At 38.3% G+C, this 27,119-nt stretch overlaps 3 protein-coding genes across 6 annotated transcripts; 2 read left to right on the top strand and 1 right to left on the bottom strand.

Moving 5' to 3' along the window:
* Positions 1-1,350: 1,350 nt before the first annotated feature.
* Positions 1,351-9,759, top strand: LOC135843845 (uncharacterized). 4 transcript variants are annotated; one of them, XM_065361876.1, is made up of 7 exons: positions 1,352-1,559; positions 2,028-2,353; positions 3,180-3,856; positions 4,166-4,273; positions 6,835-7,029; positions 7,108-7,365; positions 9,131-9,759. In XM_065361876.1, exons 4-7 carry the CDS (start codon positions 4,241-4,243, stop codon positions 9,692-9,694), a joined length of 1,050 nt encoding a protein of 349 aa, XP_065217948.1. In that variant the 5' UTR covers positions 1,352-1,559; positions 2,028-2,353; positions 3,180-3,856; positions 4,166-4,240; the 3' UTR covers positions 9,695-9,759. The 4 variants fall into 4 exon arrangements, 3 of the variants coding, with proteins under 3 accessions (XP_065217950.1, XP_065217948.1, XP_065217949.1); XM_065361877.1 differs by having other exon boundaries at positions 1,352-1,506; positions 3,180-4,273; XM_065361878.1 differs by lacking the exons at positions 2,028-2,353; positions 3,180-3,856; positions 4,166-4,273 and having other exon boundaries at positions 1,351-1,559.
* A 2,431-nt stretch (positions 9,760-12,190) lies between these two features.
* Positions 12,191-16,234, bottom strand: LOC135843479 (uncharacterized protein K02A2.6-like). The gene has a single exon (XM_065361394.1). The coding sequence runs from the start codon at positions 16,232-16,234 to the stop codon at positions 12,191-12,193; it is 4,044 nt and encodes a 1,347-aa protein (XP_065217466.1).
* An 8,249-nt stretch (positions 16,235-24,483) lies between these two features.
* Positions 24,484-27,063, top strand: LOC135845316 (uncharacterized). The gene is made up of 4 exons (XM_065363800.1): positions 24,484-24,633; positions 24,778-24,972; positions 25,266-25,598; positions 25,852-27,063. Exons 1-4 carry the CDS (start codon positions 24,601-24,603, stop codon positions 26,449-26,451), a joined length of 1,161 nt encoding a protein of 386 aa, XP_065219872.1. The 5' UTR covers positions 24,484-24,600; the 3' UTR covers positions 26,452-27,063.
* The last annotated feature ends 56 nt before the right edge of the window (positions 27,064-27,119 follow it).

Below are 27,119 nucleotides of genomic sequence, written 5' to 3'. Positions count from 1 at the left end.
GATGGAAAGCCGAAATTTACTTTACACACTCCAAGTTTGACACTTTCTGAAGACGACTTCAGGTGGGTTTAAGTAATTTCGGAGCCTCCAGAGACTTTTTGAAAATTACTGGAACCCCCAGTAGATTTTTGAAACTGGAAATTTCTCCAAAATTTCATCAAACGGAGATGGAAAGCCGAAATTTACTCTGTAAACTAATTTCAATACGCTACGAATTCAACTGCAGGTATATTTCAAGTCGTTTTGGAGCCTCCAGCGAATTTTTAGAAATTACTGGAGCGTCCAGTAGATTGTAAAATTTCATCAAATGGGGTTAGCAAGCCGAAATTTACTCTGCAAACTAATTTCAATACAATGTGAAGTCGATCTGCATTTCATGTGGTTTTGAAGCTTAAAGCTACTTTTTAGAAATTTCAATTATTCTAAAAACGCCATGAAACCTTTCAAAAAGTCACTGGAGGCTCCAAAATGACTTGAACCCATCTGAAGTCGTGTTCAGAGAGTGTTAAAGTTGAAGTGCATAGTTAATTTCAGCTTTCCATCTCCATTTGATGAAATTTTGGGGAAATTTCGAGTTCCAAAAATCTAATGGAGGCTCCAGTAATTTTCAAAAAATCGCTGGAGGCTCTAAAATGACTTGAAATTTACCTGCAGTCGACTTCATAGCGTATTGAAATTAGGTTGCAGAATTCATTTCGACTTTCCAACACCATAATGATGAAATTTTGTGGGAATTTTGAGTTTCAAAAATCTGCTGGGGCTCCAGGACTGTTCAAAACGGTTTGAAACAGTTTCCAATCGATTTGGCATGTCAAAAATTGGGTAAATACCAAATTTCAGCTTTCTCGATACATTTGGTAAAATTTTGTTTTCAAAACTTCAACAAAAATCGAAAAATGCACTGAAGCACTTGAAATTTTGACAGGTGATGATTTTTTTTGCCTGCTCTTTCGATCTACCTTTGTACGGTTTAAAATTTTTTTATGCTAATCCTATGTTGAAACGCAAAATCTACGATTTCGACTGACCTGTCAATCAAAATGGCTGCCATTTTGTAAGTAGGGCCACTTTTTTTTGAAGAAGAGGGCTAGAAATGTTCCTTAGGACTCCCCATTTATGAAAAAAGTTGCCCCGGAGAATCGGCAGGGGGTGCAGGTGATCCTTATGCGGTCCCCCGACTATACATATAACACTTCTGACACAATAACATTTTCTCCATAATCAACGTTGTCAACTAGAGAAACAGAAATATAAATTTCGCAAAGCAAAGTAAAATTTTTGATGTTGAAAAAAATAAAGCTGTGAGTGGGTACTGAACGAGCTTATATGAGATATTGATGCCAATTGAAATTGAATAATTAAACTCATTGATAAATTAAGATAACAAACTTGAGCTAATTTAGATATTTAAATTTAGCTGAAATTGAATCAATTTGAAATAATTTCAGTTTAAAAATGAATCGTCTTTGTGAAAAATATCACAGTCAAGATTAGCTTAAAGCCCAGGTAAGAATAAGTTCCAAAAAATGTCGAAGTTTTATCTTGTCGTTGGTTCGTTGGTAAGCATATTATATCTTCCTGCGTTGTTTTTCATTTTATCACTTAGATACTTACTTAAATAATTTGTTACCTAGGTAAGTATTTTGTAAGGGGACGGATGGATGAATGGTATTTCAAGGTTCAGTTGGGTACCTACTTATTCTGTATGGTAACGTTTTGTTTGTTTGTTTTTGTTTTTTCAAATATTTGGGTGGTGGCATTCAGTTTTGGTAGCTACATGAGGTTTTGTTTTTTGTGAATATTTTCAAGCATGGAAAAATGAAATTATTCGAACCGAATTTCTTCATCATTTCTGGTTATTCTGGAACCTACAATGCACTCTTTTAGAAAAAAGATCTGACCCATCAGAAATAACGTTTTTTTTGGCCTATCTTGAATCATAAAATTTCGAAAGCTTTTGCCCTCGCTTCGCTCGGCCCAATTAGTATTTTAGTATCTGATGATCCATGATACCTGTTATTTTTCAGAGTCTCCTCTTTCAGTGGCTCATGTTCGTAGGTAGTACCTCCAATCTGACTAACAAAATTTCATACGCACTTATATCAACCTGGAAAACGAATTGAGTTATTACATCAGAAACAAAGCGGAGAACTTGACTGAGCAGGATGTAGAAAAAAAAGTGGACGACAAATTTGACACAATCTTAAATCTGATCGACGAGTACCGGAAAGCGCATGTCCGCATAGTTGCAAATGCACTCGTCCCGAAACTGAAAGAGCATATGCACAAAACCGTAATTCAGGCCAGCGCGAAACTGAATGCGAAACTGGATAAATACAGAAATGAGAGAGCGGTTAGTTGAAGTAATTTTTTTACTGAATTTAATTTTAGATTTTCTGGTTTTCAAAAAGTCAAACGACCTAAGCCTATACCTAATTAGGTATTGAATAATTCAATTGGCCGATTAAATTAGATAGGTACCTAGGTATTTAATTGTAAAGACGTACACCATAGGTATTCCTGGGTATAGGTAAGATAGGTGAAATGCCCCTATTCCTAGATTTGGAAAGTTATTATGGATTTTTGTAAGGTACCTACCTCTAAAAAAATTTTCGAGCCGAAATTCTGCCCCCAACCCCACCCCTTTTGACTGAATCAGTATATGTGGAGGAAGAAGTGAGCCTCTCGATAAGATTTTTTTCAGAATTTGTTATCACAGTGGTGGGGTGAAATTAGCAAAAGAAAACTTTGAAAGGCGCAGGCACAAAAACTGTTTCCACTAAAATGTGTAATTTGACGAATACTTCCTTTTGACATATTCATCCCTAATATTTAAAATTTGTCCAAAACAGAGTCATTTTAAAAAAAAAAACTATTGAAAAATGCGTTTTTTTACAACCGCCACAAAAACTTTTGAACCAGACGTGGAAAATTAATAGAGAATTCCAAAAAACCACCACGAACCAAAATTTCAGTTGTTTTTGAAAATTCAAATTTGGTCCAATAATGAAAAAAAAATCAAAATTTTACCATAATTATTATTGGCCCAATTTATCGGATTTAAATATTATAGTTCTTTTTCACTGAACCATTCGTTTCGAGTTTAACGAGCCATTATGTCTATGTTGTTGTTTTTTTTTTTTTTTGGTTGTAAATTTCATCTGCCTGGTATGTTTCAGTGCGGAGCGATCAATTCGTATTAAATGCCATTGATTTGGGATTGAGAGTTGTAACCTTGAACGAAGAAATGAAAGCACGTCAGAAAAAAAAAGGAAAGAAACACTCCATCACGGACATCACAAAACCACGTATGACGACCGTGAAAGGAGTTGATGGACTTATAGCCCACTGGTTGATGCGAATACAAAATGTTGTTCCGCTTCAGGGATCGCGGAGCGGAGCGGAGGTGGAGGCCCGGAGGCCCCCGGAGGGTACCCTTTTTTTGCCTTGCTCCGGGAGCAGGAGCCGGAGCAAGAGGTACTTGAAATTTTTCTACTGGAGCCGGAGGTGGAGGCGGAGGCACTTACAAAAAACCCCGGAGCCGGAGCTGGAGCCGGAGGTATTTTTTTTCAAATAGCCGGAGGGGAAGGCTCTAACCCCCCCCCCCTTCGACCTCCGGAGGCGGAGCTGGAGGGCATGAGTCCCCTGGAGGATACCCTTTTTTAGGCCTTGCTCCGGGAGCCGGAGCCGGAGCAAGAGGTACTAGAAATTTTTCAAGTGGAGCCGGAGGTGGAGGTGGAGGTACTCATAAAAAATGTCCGGAGCCGGAGGTATTTTTTTCCCAAATTTGGGAGCCGGAGCTGGAGGTGGAGGCACTGACACCCCCCCTCCGCGATCCCTTTTCGGAGACTAGCAAGTAAGAAATTACCTAGGCATTACTTTTTTGAGATAAAAATATGAAGAAAAACATCGTTATTCATCCTTATAAAAGAGAGTCGATTGCAGAAAAAAATAAGAGGAAAGGACTGGAAATTAAATTAATTATTCATCTGTACCTATTTATAATGAAGCCATGAGAACTTAGAGAGCTTATAAGATAAATATTGATGTTGAAACTGAACTACGTATTAAATTCTACAAATAAGTATAGATAAGCGAAGATAAAAAACGTGGGCAAATTTAAGTATTTTTTAGCTCAAATCGAATCAATTTGAAATGATTTCAGTTTAAAAGCGAATCGTCCAAGTGAAACATATCACAGTCAAGATAGCTAAAGCCCCGATAGAATGAGTTCCAAAAAATGGCGGAGTTTTATCTTGTCGTTTGTTCGTTGGTAAGCATATTATTTTCCTGCATTGTTTTTTGTTTTATTACTTGAGTAATCATGCAGAGGAAGTGAATAACTTTTCATCACCATTTACATACTCCGGGTTCACAGCAGCTATATGAATGTTCAGCCAAAAATTGAAAAGCAGCAGGTGTTGATAAAATGTACATATGTGGAGCAGATAAAACATTTTGGGCCAAAAACTGCTACCTGGATCCATCCAGGAATTGTACAACACCTGCGTAGAAACATCAAAAATATCTTGATCATGGAGGCAGGCGCTAGTGATGGCAACAATAGGTAAATTTTACTATCAATAATTTTTTTCAGTAAAAATTTCAATAGTTTTTACTATTGATATTGTTGGTAGTAATAGGTATTTAACAAAAACTATTGATTCTGAAAAACTGATAATGGATGTGATTCTACAAATTTGGAGGTTTATTGTTTTTCATCCAAAAAAAAAAAAAGGGACATCATAAAAATATATTGCTTGAACTTTTGAGAGAGAAAAAAAGAAACAACCCTTTTTTTTTATTGAAAAAACAAACCATAGCCATCTTTTTTACAAAAGTTTGGCTAAAAATTCAATAAAACATTGGATTTTTGATGGTTTGATTTTTGATACTTGAAAAAACTATTGGACACACCATCTGTAGTTTTAAAAAAAATATCAATAGTTTGCCATCACTAGGCATGCCCATGTCATTGCTATCCAGAAGGCAGGTTTTAGACCTGGAAAATCTTGTATGTACTAACAGTCAGGTCCTGAGTTTAACATAGCACACAGAGGATGGTTTTGAACAGTGCAAGGTCACTGCTACTGTGTTTGTGGACCTCACTGCAGTGTTTGACACAGTGTGTAATCGGTTACTTTAGTACAAGATTTTAGAACTGACCAGCTCTAGGGACTTCAAATTTACAGAAATCATCATGATGCTGCTTAAAGACCGGAGATTCTATGTGACTTTAAATGGAAAGAATAGCACTTGCCCACTTGGAGAAGGCAAAAGAATGGCTTGCCACAGGGAAGTGTCCTGTCATGTTACCCATCCTTTTTAATAAGTGTCTACACAATGACCAACCAATTGGAGGACCTGCATGTCACTTCCTTTATGCAGAAGACTTAGCACTCAACTTGCTCACAGCACAGTGTGACACATTTGTAGAGGTGGAAGACACACTGAATCAGGCAATAGAAGAACTGGACAAATACTATAACGCCAACCGCCTTAGGCCAAATACATCCAAGACAGAAACCTGTTCATTCCACCTGGGAAACCACAAGGCCAAGAAACAGCTCAACATCCAGTGGGGAAACACTGCACTGAATCACAACGACCACCACAAATATCTAGGAGTGACGCTAGATAGATCACTCACCTAACAGCAACACTGTGAAAAGAACAAAATGAAAGTGGCTGCTAGGCTGCTAGAACAAACCTGATCCGAAAGCTGGTAGGCAGCAGATGGGGAGCTAAACCACAGGTCCTGAGCACATCAGAACTACCACTGTTTTACTTGTTGCAGAATATGCTTGCCTAGCATGGGGGTGATCAGCTCATGCTAAAAAAGTAGATATAACCCTGTATGAAGCTTGTTGATTGGTGACAGGATGCCCTAGACCAACTCCACTAACAGCTCTGCATTGTCTCTCAGGGATTGCACCACCAGAAGTATGTAGGGAGGTGGCTGCCAGAGCAGAAAAAACTAAAGCAACACACAACCCCCTACACCCCATTCTTGGCTATAACAAATTAACAGAGAGCAGACTAAAATCTACACACAGTTTCCTGAGAACAGTGAATGAATTAAGTGCTCCTGCCAAATTGGAATGCTGTCAAATCTGGAACACAACATCAAGTACCAATACTATGAGCGAATCATTGCCCCAAGGCAACCAACTGAAGTCTACGTCTACACAAATGGCACTTGGCTGATGACAATCTGTGTGAATGTGGCAAGGTACAAGAAGACAGACACCTTATCAGGTGTCCATTATGGCCTATTGAGGCAGGGGTTGCCCAAAAATAGCGCCTTTTCTCTATTATGGGGAAATGGGGTAGGCTGAGAGAAAACTTTTTTGGGTCCAGCATTTTTTATAAAGGTGTGTTCAGCAGATTTGATTCATTTGTTATGATAACAATACTCACATTGATATTGTCAATCTTCTTTCGGTCCAAAATTGGGGGACAGATGCCCACGTGCACAAAACTGGGTTTTCAAGAAGCTGATTGATTTTCTACCATGTTTTTGTTTTTAGAAATTATTATGGATTTTATAGTGGGGTACCTCTGAAAAAAAATTTTGAGCGGAAATTTTGCCCCTCACCGGATCGTGCTCGGCCTTGTCAGTTGTTTTGTGTCTATTCAAGTGCTATGTTGAGATTCGAACCAATGAAAAACGTATACAGACGCCATACAGACAGACACTAGTCATTCATTAGCATTTCGCAGAACCCCAAAAGCCCAGTACTTTTGAGGTTTTGCCGTTTTGCCAGTGACTAAAATTAAGACATTAAAAATATGTACCCTAACTGCAGATATTCTGAGATAATTTATTTTCAGAGTCTACTGTTCCACCGGGTCATGTTCGTAAATAGTTCCTCCAATGAGACCAACCTAATTTTAAATGCTACTAATACCAACTTGAAAAGCGAATTCATAAATGACTTCAAAACTGTATTGAACAACTTGACTAAGGCGGAACTGCTGCATGCAAAACTGGATCCGAGATTTGATGAATTTACAAGTCGGATGGCGGTTAGTTGAAGTAATTTTTTGATTACATTTAATTTTAGTTTACCCTATAACTGATATTCTAAGAAATTTCATTTTCAGAGTCTACTGCTTCACTGGATCAGGTTAGTACGAATAAAAAAGTACTCCATTGGGACCAACGAAACTATGAAAGCATCTACCAACATCATAAATGAATTGAAAAATGATATCAAAAACGAATTCAAGAAACTGGATACAATCACAAAACGGATCATGTTGAATTTGATTGCGAATCTGAGTGCAAAACTGCGTGCCTGGCGTGCGAAAAAACGCGTGGCCAAATTGCGTAAGCTGCGTAAGCGGTTCAAGCCGATAGAGGTTGGTGAAGTGATATTTTTAATTGAATTTAATTTTACATTTTCTGGTTTTCAAACAGTCAACATATAGCCTATAGGTACCTAATTACAACATGTAGCCTATATTAGGATGAATAACAAAAAAAAGGTGAGGTACCTAAGAAGGCCGTAGCCGGATTTTGATCAAATTCAGCAGAGACCTTCATTTTGAGTTGGAAGCTACCGACAAATTTTTTTAGCCTCGATGAGTTGCTCCTGGAGGCCTTGTAGAGGCAACATTATCGAAAAAACCGTGGATTTTCCTATTTCAAAGAGGAAAAAAAACGATCAAAACACGATGATAGATATCTAATGATGACATTTTTTTCGATTTTTTGAAGTTTATGGCAACAGAGAGGGTACCATTTGTTTCGCCGCGGACGTTTCGCCGCGGCGAAATGTCCGCGGCGAAACGTCCGCGGCGAAACAAACAGTTCCCCAACAGAGAATACGAAAATTTGCTGGAGGCTCCAGATTGGTTTGAAGTCATTGCCACAATCAACTACTAAAGTGGTCAACAATTTTGATTTTTTTTCATTATCAGGCCAAATTAGAATATTCAAAAATTTGCCAAAAATCGAAAAATTAATTTGAAAATATTTAGTTCTGGTTCAGTTTCAACAGATGAACGAAATGTCATTTTTTTCTTATGAACTAGGATGCATAGTTTTCCCATAAAATCAATGTTTACTTGTATGTTGAAAAATTAAAAAAAAAAAAATCGCTGGAAGGTACATATGAGTACTTTAGAGTCAAACCCAGAATTCTCCACTTTTCACCATTTTGAGAAAAACGCAAAAAACTGATGAAAGGTGGGAATCAGTAGTAGCAGGTTTCTGATCTCGCCTATATATAGTGCTTCGGGTAACAATCGAATTCACAAAAAAAAAAATTTTTTCAAGTCTTTCCATAGCAGTAATTCACGATACCATTTTGGAGAATTCTGGTTTTGACTCCAAGTCTGTAAAAAATATCGAAAATACACGAAAATGCATGATAAAATGAGGGATAATTCTAGATTCAAGTCTGTTGAAAGTATCTCAAGGTTGTTTATAGTCGACTAGAATGAAAAAAAATTTTTTTTCGAAGTATTTTTTTCAAAGTTTGACTCGAACCCGGTACTTTGGACCCCCTAACCATCATGGTATCGAATGGGGTAAAATGTTGAATGGCAATTTATGCGTACCTACTAACTGTACCCAAAACGACCATAATCTCATTTTTGAAAATTTTGGACATTTTTCGGAATTTGACTCTGACCTGGTACTTTGGACCCCCCTGACTGCGTCATTGTGTCAGATAGGTAAAAACGGAGAACGGCAATCGATGCGTACCTACTAACTGTACCCAAAACGATCATAACCTCATTTTTGAAAAATTTGGAGAATTCTGGGTTTGACTCTAAGGTACTCATATCTGTACCTATCTTTAAAATCAAAATTGGCAGGTTAAGAAAACTTTTTGGAGGATTTTTTAGCACGACGTAACGTGAAAAGGGGAGGTATTCAATGACCAGATCCGATGAACATTTTTTTTAAAAAAATCCACTCGGCCTCCCACTAGGTATACGTCCGACAATTTTGGCTTTTTTGAACATTTTTATGATTTAGAATTAATATCATTTCTACTGATTCATCAATTTCAATGGTTCTGTCCCTCTAAACCATTCGTTTCGAGTTCGACAAGCGATTAATGTCCGTGTCTTTTTTTGGGACTTTTTTTGTAAACATCTGCCTTGTGTGTTTCAGTGCCAAGGTTGGAATAATATTTTCGTAGATCGTGCCCTTGATTTTGGAGACAAAACTATACTTGTAATCGAGAATGAAAGGATGAAAGAGCGAAAGAAAAAAAAAGGAAAGAATCACGCGATCACGGATATTCTAGCACCGCGTATGACAACCACGAAAGGAGTAAATGAACTTCAAGCAGATTTATTAGATGGATTTCGAAATCATGTTCCTTATGCTCACTCGAAACGTTTTTTGAACGATCCTGGCATTTTCGATTCGTTGTTTCGAGAATTGAATTCCTCGATTAACGATGGATTGAGATGTGACCGCGAGCTGCTTTATACATTCCTCCATGCTGAGTCGGTAAATGAAGTCCGGCGCATGTTGCAGCAGTATTCTTATTTCTGTCTGGATTACGAAAACAACCGGACCAAGATATCTCGAGAACATGGAATTCGTGAAACAAGGCAGCAGATCTATAAACTTATGGTTCAAAATGAGTTTTTTTCAAAACTATTTTCGCAAGTGAGGCGCAACTTCCTCCAGTCCAGAGCCAAGTTGGTCAGTAAATTTCATGTTTAAATTTTTATATTTCATTTTGTAACACAAAAAATCAAAAGGAAAAAATATATATCTATTAAATTTTTTTTTTTTTTACATCTTTTAGGTAAAGCCGGTTGCTCGGGGGGGGGGGGGAGTGCCAACCCGGATCTAGAGATAAAAAAAAAATTAAAAAATAGAGCTAAATTTCGGATGCCAAAAAAGAGAAAAATCTCACCATTCATCTACTCTTTTCAGTATTTGTTAAAAATACCTAATGCTTCTGAAAAATTAAAAATCGAAAAATGAGCTAAAATTCATGTTTAATGAGGCTTTATAGGATAGCCAAATTTTTAAAAGGGTATTACAAGATTGAAGTACCTACGTACCTAGTTCAACATAATGATTAGGTATAAGGTAATATACGCAATATACCTATTGGGCAAACGGCAAAACAAAACCATGATCTTCATGTTTATAATTACGTTATTTCGAGGATTTTGAAAAGAAGGCGAGCATGAATTTGACATTATGTAATAGTTAAAGGGGGAAAGACTGCAATAGGTAGTGATTATCATATAAAAACTGGGTCGAGGGGGATTCCAGAAAATATCTCCTAAGGGGTGAGAATTTCCTGGTACCTAGCTACATATGAATATGCAACTTGTCTCTCCTTAGCTCTAACATACACCAAAAACCACATATTGATGTAATTAATAATAAAATAAATTATTGAGCAAAGTATAATAAAATAACCATTGTTATAGTTAGTTAATTTATGGCATAAAAAGGAGATTAGTCCTAAATTACATTATGGAAGATTAAAAGCTACACTAAGTGCGTATCCTGGCAATTGGTACAGAGATAGATCTAAAGTTAAGGTACACTAATCTAGGTATACATTCAATTTGAAAAATACTCAATGTAGATGGGTGCAAATGCTCCACTACATTATTGAGTAGAGACACCATTTAATTGCGATAATGTTACAATTAAATATTAATTTGGAGTGTGTTCCAACACTTACCCAACTGTTTGCGTTAATTACTTATCTTTTTGGGGGCTCACCAAAACTACTTAGGCCCAGCGATGATGAATCTCTAAATTCACTTTGGGACAGGGTACACACTCCCATGGTTGACTTATGGGAGGTGATCCAAAATTCCACAAAACGCGACGATCTGTCCAAAGATCACGAATTACGTTCGAGAAACACATATTAACCAAACTAGTGGGGAATAATTGAAGTAAAGAGCAAAGAGGCACGCAGCCTTGAATAAAACTTAGTGGTGACCACTGTACTGAGAGCTTGAGATCCTGTACAGGTATAGTGAAGAAGATATTTTTCACGATCCTGGTCCAGACCTAGGATCAGAGAATTATTTAGCACGTAACCTTCCATCCCTACCCTGAAACCAGTTATTCTAATAATAACCATAATAACCACCATAGGCAGTCAGGGCATGTCTGCTCATCACAATTATTTTAACGCCAAAATCAAAAGGGGTTTGAGGACAGGAGGGGCTATTTCTAAAAAAAAAACAACAAATGTAAGAATCAAATTTCAAAAAGTGCTTTAGCTGCGTCATGTATGATAATGATGTTGAAACCAGACTAGGTATTAAATTCCAATGATAAGTCATAAGAAGTGAAGATAAAAAACTCAAACTAATTTAGGTATACCTATTTAAACTTAGCTCAAATCGAATCAATTTGAAATAATTTCAGTTTAAAAGCGAATCGTCCAAGTGAAATATATCACAGTCAAGATTAGCCTAAAGCCCAACATGTAGAAGTAGAATGAGTTCCAAAAAATGGCGAAGTTTTATCTTGTCGTTTGTTCGTCGGTAAGCACACCTACCTATTTTCCTGCTGATGAAGCATATTGTTGGGTACCTTTATAAAAAATGTTGGACCCAAAAGACTGACTACTCTCTAAATTTGAAACAGTCAATTTCACTGCTTAGCAGTCATGACATTTTGCCTTTTTAAAGCAGTAGTTTTTTTTTACTGCAAAACAGTGAAAAATTACTGAATTGGTCAGTCAAAATGATTTTTTACTGACCAATTCAGTAATTTTTCACTGTTTTGCAGTAAAAAAAAACTACTGCTTTAAAAAGGCAAAATGTCGTGACTGCTAAGCAGTGAAATTGACTGTTTCAAATTTAGAGAGTAGGACATTATAAAAATGTTGTAACCGAACTGATGTTCTAAGACATTTTAATTTTCAGATTCTACTGTTTCACTGGGTCGTGTTCGTAAGTACGAGTAGTTGTTCCCCCAGTGAGACAAAAAAAATTTCACTAGCTTTTACCAACTTGAAACACAAATATATGAATGACTTCAAAAACGTATTGAACAACTGTAATATCATTTCACTAGAAAGCATGCGAATACGTATATTGGCTTTATGTACATCTTACATACGTAGAGCTATTTACACAGTGTTGCCAGGTTGGCACATTCCTCCCCCTTTTAAAACATTAAAAATAGGGAATGAAAAAAAAACGAAAATAAAAACATCAAAAACATAAAAAATTAAAGATCAAGTTTCTGAGGTTTTCGAGTTTCTCGTTGACTTCGGCGCAATTGATCGCTATGCGCACGGATTTGTCGTTTGTCCTTCGAATTTACAGTATACGATGACGGACCTGTCGCTTTATCGATTATTACAGGCTGCCACGTAGAGTCGTTTTTGGTCTTGTACCAGACTTCCTCGCCAGGTTCGAACACTCTTTCCTTGCGCCCCTTGTCTGCGTAGGCCTTCATTTTCTCCTTGTAAGAGCTGTTCTCTGCCTTTGGTTTGAGGAGTTCGAGTGATGAAGTTATCTGTCTGCCTAGGAAGAGTTCTGCGGGCGTTCGGTTTGTAGCTGAGTGCGTTGTACTTCGATACGCTAACAGCACAGCTTGTAAACGGTGCTCGGAGTCGGAAATCTGATCAGCTGTCTTATTGTAGCGCCATTTAAACGTTCGGATCGCGCGTTCCACCTTACCATTACTTCGACTGTGGTATGGTGTGGTAAAGATGAGCTGAATGTTGTTGTTTTTGCAGAATTCTTTGAACTCATCGGAGCGAAATTGAGTGCCGTTGTCGCTGACAATTTGATTACAGATGCCATAACGAGCGATTAAACATCGGAGCACTTTGATGACGTTCGCAGAATTCGCACTGGGAACCGGAAAAATCTCCAACCAATTGGAAAACGAATCGATAATTACTAGCCAGAGTTTACCGTCGAAAGGGCCAGTGAAGTCGATATGGATGCGATACCATGGTTTGTTCGGCGTTGTCCACAGATTCAATGGAGTTTCCGGTTCTTGAGGTTGATATCGTTGGCACGTTGCGCATTTACTAACGAATACTTCGATTTCACGATCGCAGTTGGGCCACCAAATAACGATTTTGGCCAATGATCGCATAGAACAACTGCCAAGATGTGTTTCGTGAAGACGTGTTAGCACCGTGTTGCGCAATTTTTCAGGTATGATCATTCGATCATGCCACATTAGAATTCCGTCTTCCAGCTTGATTTCGTCGCGTTTCTCGAAGTAGGTATGGAACGAATCAGATGGTAATTTCTTCTTATCTGGCCATCCGTTCTTGCAGTACACCATAACCTTACTTAGAATCGGATCCTCAATAGTTCTGGTTTTGAGCGTTCTTTGGGTAAGCGTAAGCTGATCGGTGATCGAATCACGGAGAACGCTGGTATGATTGACGTTGACGGAGTTTCTGTTTTCGAAACGACTGAGATTTGACTCTGCTTCAACTGGTAAACGAGATAAAATATCTGCTGTGTGATTTTGTTTACCCGGTTTATATTCGATCGTAAAGTTGAATGCAGTAAGCGCCACTGCCCAACGAGTTAAACGTGTAGCTGCTAACTTCGGAAGGGCAGAATTTTCACCGAAAATGTGTTGAAGAGGTTTATGATCTGTTTTGAGTGTGAAATGACGACCAAACAGATACATTTCGAATTTCCCAACACCAAACATGATCGCTAGCGCTTCTCGATCGATTGTCGAATAACGTTGCTCAGTACCTGATAATACCCGAGATGCCGCTGAGATGAGACGTGTTGTGCCGTCTGGATACCGGTGTTCTAAGATGGCTCCTATCCCTCTTTCAGATGCGTCTGTCGTTAAAATGAGAGGTAGTTCAGGATTGTAGTGAGCTAACACCGTATCGGATGTAATGGCGTTCTTGACTTGATCGTATAGACGTTGATCGTAGGAAGTCCAAGCCCAACGCGCTTCTTTCTCCTTCCTGTAGAGAGGACCGCATAATTCGAGAAGATTTGGCACGAACTTGTTGTATTGAATCGCTGAACCAAGGAACGACTTCAATTCGCGCTGATTACGCGGAGCAGGGAGATCTTTGAGAGCTGCAACTCGATCTGTGACGGGTTTAACACCTTCTTTGCTCAAACGATGACCCAAGAAAACGATTTCGTCTTGAAACAGCTTCACTTTCGATTTTTGAGTACGTAGACCGACTTCGTTGAGACGTGAGAAGATCGTGTGCATTAGTTTGAGATGCTCGGCCATGTTTTTGCCGCCAAAACCAATATCATCTTGAAACCACGCCGCGCCTTCGATACCAGCAAGAATCATGTCCATAAACGATTGGAATATTACCGCAGAAACCGTTAAACCAAGAGGTAGAGATAAATATCTGAAGTACCCCTTGTGGGTAATAATCACCAAAATCGCTTGAGATTCTTCGTCAGTTGGGAGCTGCATGAAAGCGTCTTTCAAATCTGCTACGCTGAACGTTGTATAACCGCTGAGTTTTGTTAACGTTTCATCCACGATGGGGAGCAGATACGGTTCGAAGTGAATGTTCGGGTTGAGCGTGTTTTTGAAATCGCCGATTACGCGTACCTTGCCATTTTTCTTCTCCTTGATAACAACTGGAGATGCCCATGTGATAGGAGTTTTCGCAGGATCGATTGGTTCAATCATACCGCATTTGACCATTCTGTCTAATTCTGCCTCCACTTTTGGCTTGATTGCGAAAGGAACGAGACGCGCACGAGCGATGATCGGAGCTGCATTCTGTTTCAGCTTGATATGCGCTTTAAAATTCGTAATTTTTCGAAATTCGTTCGAAAACAGGTTCGGATATTGTTTCATGAGGTCTTCGATGCTCGGAGGTTGAGCAAGATCGTCGCTGATTGAATGACTGATGCGATTGATAGATTCCAAACGTAATAAATTATGTTTGGGCATCAGTTTAAATGGTTTCATCCAATCAATGCCAAACAGCGCCGTAGCTTCGCCTTTGATAACATACACCGTCATCTGTTCTGTAATACCGTTAACAGAAACCGTAACTGAAGCTGCGCCTAACGTAACCAACGGAATGCCTGTGTAAGCGGACATTTGTTTGGCTTCTTTCAGTGCTGGATTACCGATGCGCTTCCATACTGATTCGCCGATTGTAGATACCGCTGCTGCACTGTCGTATTCCATCGCGCATGTAATTCCGTTGATATTGACATCGATCATCAATTTTTTACCAGGCGATTCGACCTGATCAATATTATGTAAGGTTACCTCGTTAACTGACGAGCCCGAAGATTTTTTGTCCTTATTGCCTTTGTACCACCGTTTCGGCTTGTTGTTGATCACTTTGAATTTGCCAGTTTTAATACAAACGGAATCCCAATGACCGGTATTATTGCACGAACGGCACGTTGAATTTAACGCAGGGCACTGTGTTTTATCTTCGTGTATTTTACGGCCACATTTCAAACATTGTTTCGCCGCATCGATCGTTTGCTTCGAAATATCAGTACGTTTATCATTCGAAGGCTTGTTATTGTTATGAAATGGACGTACCTTGTTTATCGAATTTGTTTCACCACTGTTCGAGATGCCGTTGTTCGTTGTATCGAGCGTAGATCGTTGTTGTTGCGCTGATTCGAGACTCACTGCTGTTTTGAAAACATCCGCGAGCTTGGCATCGGCATTAGGGTGTTCAGTGTAGAGTTTTTCACGCATCGCCGAATTGTTGATACCAAGTAGAAACTGGTCACGAAGACGTTCATCAAGAGTACTTTTAAACGAACAATGTACTGCTTTACTACGAAGCTCCTCTAGGAACTGTGTTAGTGTTTGTTTATCACTACGTACACACATACCGAAGTTGACACGTTCAGAGAGGTAATTAGTCGTTGGCTTGTAGTAATCAGTAAGAAACTTGGTGATATCATCGTACGTTTTTGAAAGAACATCATCTGGATCAAAATGGTCGATTACTAACTTGTAAATTGTTGGTCCAATGCATTTGAGGAGCAAATTTCTCTTGTCTGTAGCTTCTACTATGGATTGTAACGTAAGTTCCAGAGAGAATCTTTGAGAGTAGTATCGCCATCCCTCTTGCTTCGGATCGAACTGTTGAAATTTGAAGTTAGCAATTCGTTGAGCGAGATTGTTGGCTGCATTCGCTTCTTCGCCCATTTTCGAAGATGATAGACGTTTCTTCCGTTTTCGCGCAATATTAACAGTATTTTTTACCTTTGATTTTGATGGTTGTTGTTGTTTACGTGCTTGTAATCTAGCCGATCGGCGTTCCATTCAGGATCGTAGATAAACACCATTGTTTGCATCCAGAATAGAAACGAATGTTCGAACGATCGTTATAAACACTCAAGGTAATAAAATTTACCCGAAAATCATTTAAAATTAATTAATAAACCACTTTTCCTCGTCGCCAATGTAATATCATTTCACTAGAAAGCATGCGAATACGTATATTGGCTTTATGTACATCTTACATACGTAGAGCTATTTACACAGTGTTGCCAGGTTGGCACAACAACATGGCTAAGGATGTAGGGAATACTCTCGAATATACTCGTAATAACGGCGGAAACGGACTTTTCGATGGTTTTTATTCAACAATAAAACAATTAACACTTATAATTATGGAATACTTCGATAATAGTTAGACAAGACATCTTAACTCTACGGAATACAAGCTAAGAGTCGGCGGATCAACACATGGCGATAATGTGTTCGGTTACAAGGTCGTTCAGCTGTTGAAAGCCAAACAACAACGGTGAGGAGCGGCGGACTCGTAATTACGGAGGAAATACCGTAATATTTCCCACATTCGGCCATCCTGGAACGTTGAAACTGTCCTCAGTTTCCGGCGAATATTTATCGATTCTCCAGGATCGGATAACTGCTGCGGTGAGAATTTTATCTCCAATTGCGTGCTTTCGGTGGAATACGGTCTTCATTTTGCGCTGATTATTGGCAAAATTTTCTCGTGCAGTTTTTCGTAAAACTTCGACGTTTTCAGCGGTTTGAATTTCTCGAGGTGGAGTCAATTCGGAAAATTTCGGTTCATATCGGTAGAAATACTCGAACGGAGGTCGACAATTGCGACGTGGATATCGTACGGCGATTCGTTTTCGTTTACGGTTGATTTTTCGTTGACATCGTAACATTTCATACTGAAACGACGTGAAACAAGATTTCTTCGACTGGATTTCAGCAAACGGCTCACGTATCTCGTACTTCGGATCAATGATGGCATTTTCGACGATTTTTCGGATATCGGTGCTTCGATTTACGGTATTTATCATAGACCAAGTCGTAAATACTCCTAATATCAATAAAAAGAGTATCGACGTAATCGTAATAACGGCTGCAACGGTCGGTACATATTGGCGTATTTCGGATTCGGGAACTTCGGCTTTGATCGTGGATTCGTTATCGGTTTCGAATTCGACGATGGGTTCGCTATCGGTTTCAGCAGATTCGTATTCGGCTGGAGCGATGAGTTCGGTATCGGTTCGAAAATTGGGTTCGTTAACATCTTCGGATTTGTCAACGATTTCGGCTGATTTGTAGTCGGTTGAAACAGTAAATTCGCTCGACGTTTCAGGAACTACTGCTTCGTAAACGGTTTCGACATAATCAGTTGGCGAAGGTTCGGTCAGCTTTTCGGATTTGACAGCTGTGAACGAGGATTTGCTTTCGGCGGTTTCGACGGTTGTGAATGAAGATTCGATATCGTTCTCTGCGGTGATGAGTATGGGTTCGCATTCGGCGGTTTTCGATTTGTTGGCGGTGATTTCGCTTTCGACGGACTGAAGATCGCACTGCTCGATGATTGAGGTGGACTTGAGTTCGCTTTCATACTCGGTTTTGGCGGATTCGTACGTATTCGGTTCTGATTCGTAACTGAGTTCACATATCTCTGACGAATTTCGCTGAGATTTGCTGGCTCGCATATCGACTATCGGTTCGCATACTTCGGATTTTTCAACGATCAATGTGGGTTTGCACATAATGATGGAGTTGAATGATGATTTCAGGACGATTCGCATATCGGTTGGTTTGTTATTGGACGGCGGTTTGCATATATTCGGCGGCGGTTCGATTACATTCGACGTGGTTTTGCTCGGTTTAACGGTTTCGCAATCAAACGGCTGTTCAACGTTACGTATTACCAGTTGGTCTCGAACTTTCAGGTAGGTAACGGACGGTGATTCGGTCCACGTTTGACCTATCAGTAACGGAGCGGGAATTATCGCATCGGGTACTATCAAGATTTCGACGTTTTCGACGGTTACATTATCAACGGTGATAGCTGCGGTGAATTTACCCAATACCTCGGTGCCAGAATCTAATTTTCCAACACCATAGATACGGTCTCGACATTTTTCGATCGTTGGGTTCGCTCGGATCGCTATACTGGCTCGAACGATGCAGATTCGGCTTCCGGGATCGATCATTGATTCAGGAATCTCGGTATCGTTGATGAACGAAGTTTTGATATACTTGTTTTCAACGTTCGGTATCGGTGACGGAGTAATGGATGCGGCTGCGGCGATGTTAACGGCATTCGGATCGATATTCGGCTTCGATTGCGTACATTCGGATTTACTGTGACCTTCGGTTTTGCAGATCGAACAGTATTTCGGTCGTTTCGGCTCTGGACAATTTCTGGCGATGTGATCGGTAACTTTGAAACAGTTATAACATCGGTTGGCAGAATTATCGTTCGACGAATTCGGTGACGGCGATCGGTTCGTATTCGGTGGCGGCGTGTTGCTTGCAGATGAAACTGGTCGGTTCTGCGCATTTTCGTTTCTCCATGATAACGGAGCATTCGGATTCGGCGTAGCGTTCGCAGTATTCGACTTCGTTGCAGAAGAACTCGACGGACTGGAACTCGGTTGTTGGGCGAAGTTTGCTTTCGCCTTCTCAAAACGTTCAAATTCTCGGATCTTCGTAATGTAAGATTCGGCGGAAAAATAGTCGAACGATCGTAAATAATTGGTCAATTCGACGGATTTCAGGCTGGCGCATAAGTCAGCTTTCGCGTCAGACGGCGTAATTCCAATATCTTTCGCATAGCGTAACTTTTCGTAGACGTATTCGAACAGTTGCTCATTCGGAAGTTGTTTTCGGTCACGGTATCTATCGAATCTCTCGGCTATACTAAGTTCACCGATAAACGTTGCTTGGAACAGATCTTTGAAGTCTTCCCACGTTTTCAATTCATCTTGGTGAAAAAGCAACCAGCTCTTGGCAGCACCTCTGAGCTTGCTTTTCGCGGTATCGAGGATTATTTCGGCGGTCCACTGATTTATTCGACTTTTCGTTTTCACGTTTGATAACCATTCTTTCGCTTCAGGAACGGAGACATTACCGTGAAAATTCGGAATATCGGTTGTCTGGTAACCACTTCCAGCAATCTTTAACGCTTTGATTAACTGGTTGGCTAATACGGAATCGTTTGTCTCGAAGTTGTCGTCTTCTTGAGACTGGCGCTTGGTTTTTACCATTTTGATGATAAAATTCTACGTACGGTTTACGGTAAAAACGACTAAAACGGACATTTACGGCACTAAAATCGGATGACCTTGAAATATTATCGATTATTTCAGGCACGACACTACTGATAACGGCGATTCGGACAATAAAACGAACGAATTTCACTCTGATTTGTAGTACTTCACAAATAAAACTGATAAAAACAGCTAAAACGTACATAAACGGTGATAACGGCGATTTTCGGTAAAATTTCACTTTAATTTGTAAATAAAACCGATAAAAACAACGATCTTCGGTAATAAAACGTACATAAACGGTGATAACGGCGATTTTCACTGATAAAAATTGTACAATACACTTCGATTTGTACTTACGGTATTCGAAAATAATTATTACGGTTAAATTCGGCACTGATTTGTAATAAAACATACAAAAACGTCAATTACGGCGATTTTCGGAACAAAACTCACTTTTCAAGGACAAATTTTAAAGCTGTGGCCTTGAACTGCGGATTGTTTACGTATTCGGCGATGACCTTGAGTTGAAATACTCGTAGGTGGCGTTGTAATCGGATTGCGGCGTGATTCGTAGTTGACCTTGGGCTGGAACACTCGTTGTTGGCCTTGAGATCGAACTGCGGCGTTTTTACAGATGACCTTGGAGTTGGTATACTCGAAGATGACCTTGGAATCGAACTACGGCGCAGAATTTCGCTTTTGATCATATATTCGGAATCGGAATCGAATTTTACGGCGATTTACGGACACAGGAACGGTAGAAACGGCATAAAACGGACAAAAACTTACGTTTTTCGATCGGATGATGAAATACTATCACACAGGATGATGCAATATTTCACAACTTTGCGTTGTACTTTTTCACTTTCAAATTACTGATTTGAACTTTGAAAACGGACTTTTCGGTTCGATAACGGCACTTTCAACGAATAAAACGATGAAAAACGATCTGATTTGTAGGTACAAACTTTCACTGAATAGAATTCGGCGATTTCGGCGGATTTCGGTTCACACTTTTGTCAGGATACACAGTACACTTCTAATGGATCGCGAATTACGCTACCACTTCTGATTTGTAGGGAATACTCTCGAATATACTCGTAATAACGGCGGAAACGGACTTTTCGATGGTTTTTATTCAACAATAAAACAATTAACACTTATAATTATGGAATACTTCGATAATAGTTAGACAAGACATCTTAACTCTACGGAATACAAGCTAAGAGTCGGCGGATCAACACATGGCGATAATGTGTTCGGTTACAAGGTCGTTCAGCTGTTGAAAGCCAAACAACAACGGTGAGGAGCGGCGGACTCGTAATTACGGAGGAAATACCGTAATATTTCCCACAAAGGAGGAAGGAAAAAACCTGGATGCGAAATTCATCGATGAATTCACAAGTCGGATGGCGGTTAGTTGAAGTATATTTTTGATTAGGTATACATTTAATGTTGGTTAGTTTTTCTGGTTTTCAAAACTCAAATACGTAGTTTGCCAAAACTGTTTCCGCCAAAATGTGTATTTTTGTGAATACCATCTGAAACATGCTTCCTCTCTAAATTTGAAACAGTGAAATTTCACTGCTTAGCAGTCACGACATTTTGGCTTCTTAAAAGCAGTAACTTTTTACTGCAAAACAGTGAAAAATCTACTGAATTCGTTAGTAAAAATCATTTTTAGTGATCAATTAAGTAAATTTTTTACTGTTTTGCAGTAAAAAACCACTGCTTTTAAGAAGCCAAAATGTTGTGACTGCTAAGCAGTGAAATTTCACTGTTTCAAATTTAGAGAGTCGATAGAAGATTATTACATATTAGGGTGGTTGATTCAGTCGAATAAAGACTGAGAAACCGTCCTCGTACCTTTATACGCCTCCTGTGGCCATCGTGTTGAAGAATGAAGATATTATAAGCCCAAGACACTGTAGCCTAATGATATTCTAAGATATTTTCTTTCCAGAGACTGCTGTTTCACCGGATCATTTTCGTAAGTAGATCCTCCAATCAGACTAACGAAACATTGAAAGCAGTTACCAACTTAAAAAATGAATTGAAAAAGAACACCAGAAACGAATTGAAGAACATGGTTATAAAAGAGGATGAAAAAAAACTGGATACAATCGCAAACCAGATCGACTTGAAACTTGATGTGAAAGTGCGTGCACTCAGATATCAGAATATCAGGTATTTGGGTCGGGAACTGTGTCGAGCACTGATCACGAGTGATACAATGCGTGCAAGACAGTTCGCGAAATTGTATGTGGAACTTGATGAATACATAAACCAGAAACCGGTTAGTTGAAGTGATTTTTTTTTTCATTTAATTCAATTTTAGATTTTCTGGTTTTCATAAAGTCAAATAACCGACCTATAATTAGGAATTGAAAAATTCAATTGATCAATCAAATATGGGGTAGGTATAAAAATAACAATAAAGTACATATATTCACGAGAAGGATAGGTAAAATGTCCCTTCTCCTAGATTAGGAAAATTATGATGAATTATTTGCTACCTAGAGTACCTACATCTAACAAAAGTTTTCAAGCCAAAATTGAATGCTCAAAAATTCGCCAAAAATCGAAAAATGAATTTCAGCACCTGAAATGTTGACTATGGTGTACCTACTTTGAAGTCATTTATTGATTCTTTATGTCTGGCTCAAAAATTTCACGCGTTTGTTTGTTTTTTGAAGAAATGAGGGGGGCTGAAATTTTGAAAAATATTTACTTCTGGTTCTGGTCCAGTTTCAACAGATGAACGAGGATGCATAGTTTTCCCATAAATTCAATACTTATGTTGAAATTTTTCTAGCTGTAAATTTCATTTCCCTTGTGTGTTTCACTGTTTCAGTGCTCAGGTTGGAGTGATCGATTCGTATGGAAGGCCATTCATTCGCAGGATGGATTTGTAACCGAGAATGAATGGATGAAAGTAAGGCAGGAAAAAAAAGGAAAGAAGCATGCGATCACGGACATCCCAGCACTGCGTATGACAACCATGAAAGGAGTAAATAGACTTATAGCCCAGTGGTTAAAACGTTTTCGAGCTCATGTTCCTTTTGTTGTGTCCAACTCGAGATGTGCTTATTGGAACTATCCAGACAGCTTCGATTCGTGGTATCGAGACTTCAATGCCTCAATTAACGATGGATTAAAACGTGACCCCGAGTTGCTTTATAAATTCCTCCCTGCTGAGTTGGTAAATGAAATCAGGCGTATAATGCAGCAGTATTATTTTTTCTGTCAGGATAATGGAAACAATCAGACTATAATAACGCAACAAAATACAGTTCTTGAAACAAGACAACAAATTTATAAAGTTATGCTTCAAAGCGAGTTTTTTTTCAAAATCTTTTTGCAATTCAGACGCAACTTCTTCGAGAATAGAGTCAAACGGGTCAATAGATATCAAGTTTAAATTTTTATATTTACATATTTTGTTACACAAAAATGAAAAGAAAAAATATATCGATTACATTTTTTTAAAACTTTTATATTTTTTTAGCTAAAAGGCTACTCTGGGGATAGACGTTCGGGCAATTCACCCAAGTGGCCCATATACTACTCTTATGCTTGTAGAGCTAGCTAGGTATATGAGAAATCTCCCCGCTAAAGGGATATTTATAATCAAGGTTAATTAGGAGATCATTCGCCTTATTTTCCCCCAGAGTACACTCTATTTCTAATGATAACAAAGTCCGTGTTATTTTTTTTTGCCAGAATTGTCTGCACAGTTCTGTTCTCGCATTTCTGGAGCCTCCAGCACATTTTTGAAACTTGAAATTTCCACTAAATTTCATCAAAAGCGGTTGGAAAGCTAAAATTTATTTTGTAAACTAATTTCAATACGCTAGGGAGTAGACTGCAAGTAGATTTCAAGTCGTTTTGGAGTCTTCAGCGAGTTTTTGGACATTACTGGAGTCTCCTGTAAACATTTGAAACTTGTAATTTCTTCAAAATTTCATTAAATGGAGTTGGAAAGCCAAAAAGTTAATTCGGATTGACTTTTTGGACATTTTGCAAAAAACAGAAGTTTCCAAAAAAACTGCTGGAGGCTCCAAAACGGATTGCAACTGCCTGTGATCCACCTCAGAATAATGTCAAAAATTAAGTGTCTCTGTGTGGAAAAATTTTACGGAAATTTCGAGCATTGAAAAATCTGCTGGAGGCTCCGGTAATCTCCAAAAAGTCGCTGGAGGCTCCGAAATGACTCGAAATCTACCGGTAGTCGACTTCATAGCGCATTGAAATTAGTTTGCAGAGTGAATTTTAGCTTTCCATCTGCTTTTTATTAAATTTTGAGTTTTCAAAATCTGTTGGAGGCTCCAGGAATTTTCGATAAGTCGCTGGAGGCTCCAAAATGACTTGAAATCTACTTCAGTCGACTCTCTAGCGTATTGAAATTAGTATACAGAATAAAATTCATCTTTCCCAGCTGCTTTTGACGAAATTTTGCGAAAATTTCATGTTTCAAAAATCTACTGGGGGCTCCAAGAATTTTCAAAAAGTTGCTGGTGACCACAAAATGATTCGAACCCACCAGCAGTCAACTTAAAAGCGTGTTTATAAATAGGATTGCAGCGTGAATTTCAGGTTTCCAACTTCATTTGATGAAATTTAGTGGAAATTTCAAGTTTCAAAAATTTGCTGGAGGCTCCAGAACTGCGCAAAACGGTTTGAAATCCTTCCCAATCGATTTGGCAGGTCGAAAATCGGGTAGGTATGTCCCAAATTTATCAGCTTTATAGCTCAATTCGGTGAAATTAAGATTTTATCCTTATTTTTGGCCTAAATTATATTTTCAAAAATTCACCAAAAATCGAAAAATATATTCCAACTGAACTGGTCATGATTGTCGGAAATTTGACGTAGAATAATTTTAGTTCAATCAATTTTTTCCCTCTGACCCTTCATTTCGGCGATATAGCATGATGTTGAAACCGAACTATTAAATTCTATTGATAAGTGAAGATTAAAAACTTAGGCTGACTTAGGTACCTATCTATTTAAATTTAGCTCAAATCGAATCAATTTGAAATACTCAATTTCAGTTTAAAAGCGAATAGTCCAAGTGAAAAATATCACAATCAAGGATTAGCCTGAAGCCCATGGTAGAATGAGTTCCAAAAAATGGTGAAGTTTTATCTGATTGTTTGTTCGTCGGTAAGCATATAAATACCTACGTATTTTCCTTCTGATGAAGCATACTGTTGGGTACTTTTATAAAAAATGTTGGACCCAAAAGACTAGGATATTAAAAATGCTGTAACCGAATAACTGATGTTCTCTAAGACATTTTATTTTCAGATTCTACTGTTTCACTGGGTCGTGTTTGTAAGTACGAGTAGTTGCTCCTCCAGTGAGACAAAAAAAATTTCGCTAGCTTTTACCAACTTGAAACACAAATATATGAATGATTTCAAAAACGTATTGCACAACATGGCTAAGGAGGAAGAAAAAACCCTGGATGCGACATTCGATGAATTCACAAGTCGGATGGCGGTTAGTTGAAGTAATTTTTTGATTACGAGTACATTTAATGTTAGTTTTTCTGGTTTTCAAAACTCAAATACGAAGCTTGCTAAAAATGTTTCCGCCAAAATGTGTATTTTTGTGAATACCAACTGAAACATGCTTCGATAGAAGATTATTAGGGTGCTTGATTCAGTCGAATAAAGACTGAGAAACCGTCCTCGTACCTTTATACGCCTCCTGTGGCCATCGTGATGAAGATACGAGTATTGTTAGCCCAAGACACTGTAGCCTAATGATATTCGAAGATATTTTCTTTCCAGAGACTGCTGTTTCACCGGATCATTTTCGTAAGTAGACCATCCAATCAGGCTAACGAAACATTGAAAGCAGTTATCAACTTAAAAAATGAATTGAAAAAGAACACCAGAAACGAATTGAAGAACATGGTTATAAGAGAGGATGAAAAAAAACTGGATACAATCGCAAACCAGATCGACTTGAAACTTGATGCGAAAGTGGGTACACTCAGATATCAGAAAATCAGGTATTTGGGTCTGGAACTGTGTCGAGCACTGATCGCGAGTGAGACAATGCGTGCAAGACAGTTCGCGAAACTATATGTGGAACTTGATGAATACATAAACCAGAAAGCGGTTAGTTGAAGTTATTTTTTTTTTTTATTTACTTAATTCAATTTTAGATTTTCTGGTAACAATAAAGTAAGTAGTAGGTACCACATATATTCACGAGAAGGATAGGTAAAATGTCCCTGCTGCTAGATTTGGTAAATTAGGATGAATTATATTGTTAGATCACGAGGATGCATATTGCATATTTTCCCCATAAATTCAATGCTTATGTTGAAATTTTTCTAGCTGTAAATTTCATTTCTTTTGTGTGTTTCAGTGCTCAGATTGGAGTGATCAATTCGTATGGAGGGCCATTTGTGCGCAGGAGGGATTTTTGACCGAGAGTGAATGGACGAAAGCAAAACAGGAAAAAAAAGGAAAGAAGCATGCGATCACAGACATCCCAGCACCGCGTATGACAACCATGAAAGGAGTAAATAGACTTCTGGCCAAGTGGTTAAAAAAATTTCGATATTGTGTTCCTTTTCACGTTCTGCCCAACCCCAGATGTTCTTTGAACTGTCCAGCCTACTTCGATTCGTGGTATCGAGACTTCAATGCCTCAATTAACGATGGATTGAAATGTGACTCCGAACTGCTTCATAAATTCCTCCCTGCTGAGTTGGTAAATGAAGTCAGGCGTATAGTGCAGCAGTATTATTTTTTCTATCACGATGATGGAAACAATCAGACTAAAATAACGCAACAAAATACAGTTCTTGAAACAAGACAACAAATTTATAAAGTTATGCTTCAAAGCGAGTTTTTTTTCAAAATCTTTTTGCAATTCAGACGCAACTTCTTCCTGAATGGAGGCAAACCGGTCAATGGATTTTGTATTTTGTTACCCAAACCCAAAAATGAAAAGATAAAATAAATCGATTACATTTTTTTAAAGCTTTTATATTTTTTAGCTAAAAGGCTGATACCTACTGGGGAAAAAGAAAAGAACCAAAAACATATAGCTCAATTTTGTATGCCAAAGTCTCATCATTATAGTAGTTGGTAGATATCTAGTCTTTCAGTCTTTATTCACGTTGAAAATAATGTTTCTGAAAATTCGAAAAATAAACTAAAATAATTAATTAGGCCTTAGGAAGCTTTATGAGGCTTTAAAGGATGCTAAAACTTTTAAAAGAGGTATTACGACACTTGAGATACGAGATTGGAGTAGATTAAAAAATGATCATGTAGCACATTACCACATATCACTTTCATTTATCTGTTATTTTGGTATAATACATAATATTATGTATTAATAATTATTATAGGTCAATTAATTATCCTTGGCCTTCATCCGAGAGAAAAAAAAAAATTAAAAAAAATTTTAATGCGCCTCATCCACCGGCAAGCTGACAAAACAAAACTGACTTTGGTGAGTTGGCAACACTGTTTATGCAACTTTTTATTTTAATACAATTTTTTTCATTTTAAATTTAATAATTTTTAATTTAAATTAAAATGAAATGATTTACAATCATTCAAGTTTCATTAGAAATAGTCAAAACAGTTCAAATTCTATTGCAAAAAATGAAAATAGCAAAT

Source organism: Planococcus citri, chromosome 4 (assembly GCF_950023065.1).
Source record: "Planococcus citri chromosome 4, ihPlaCitr1.1, whole genome shotgun sequence".
Taxonomy (NCBI): Eukaryota; Metazoa; Arthropoda; class Insecta; order Hemiptera; family Pseudococcidae; genus Planococcus; species Planococcus citri.
The sequence above is the reverse complement of the archived record's forward strand: the minus strand, read 5'-3'. Positions and strand labels throughout refer to the sequence as shown.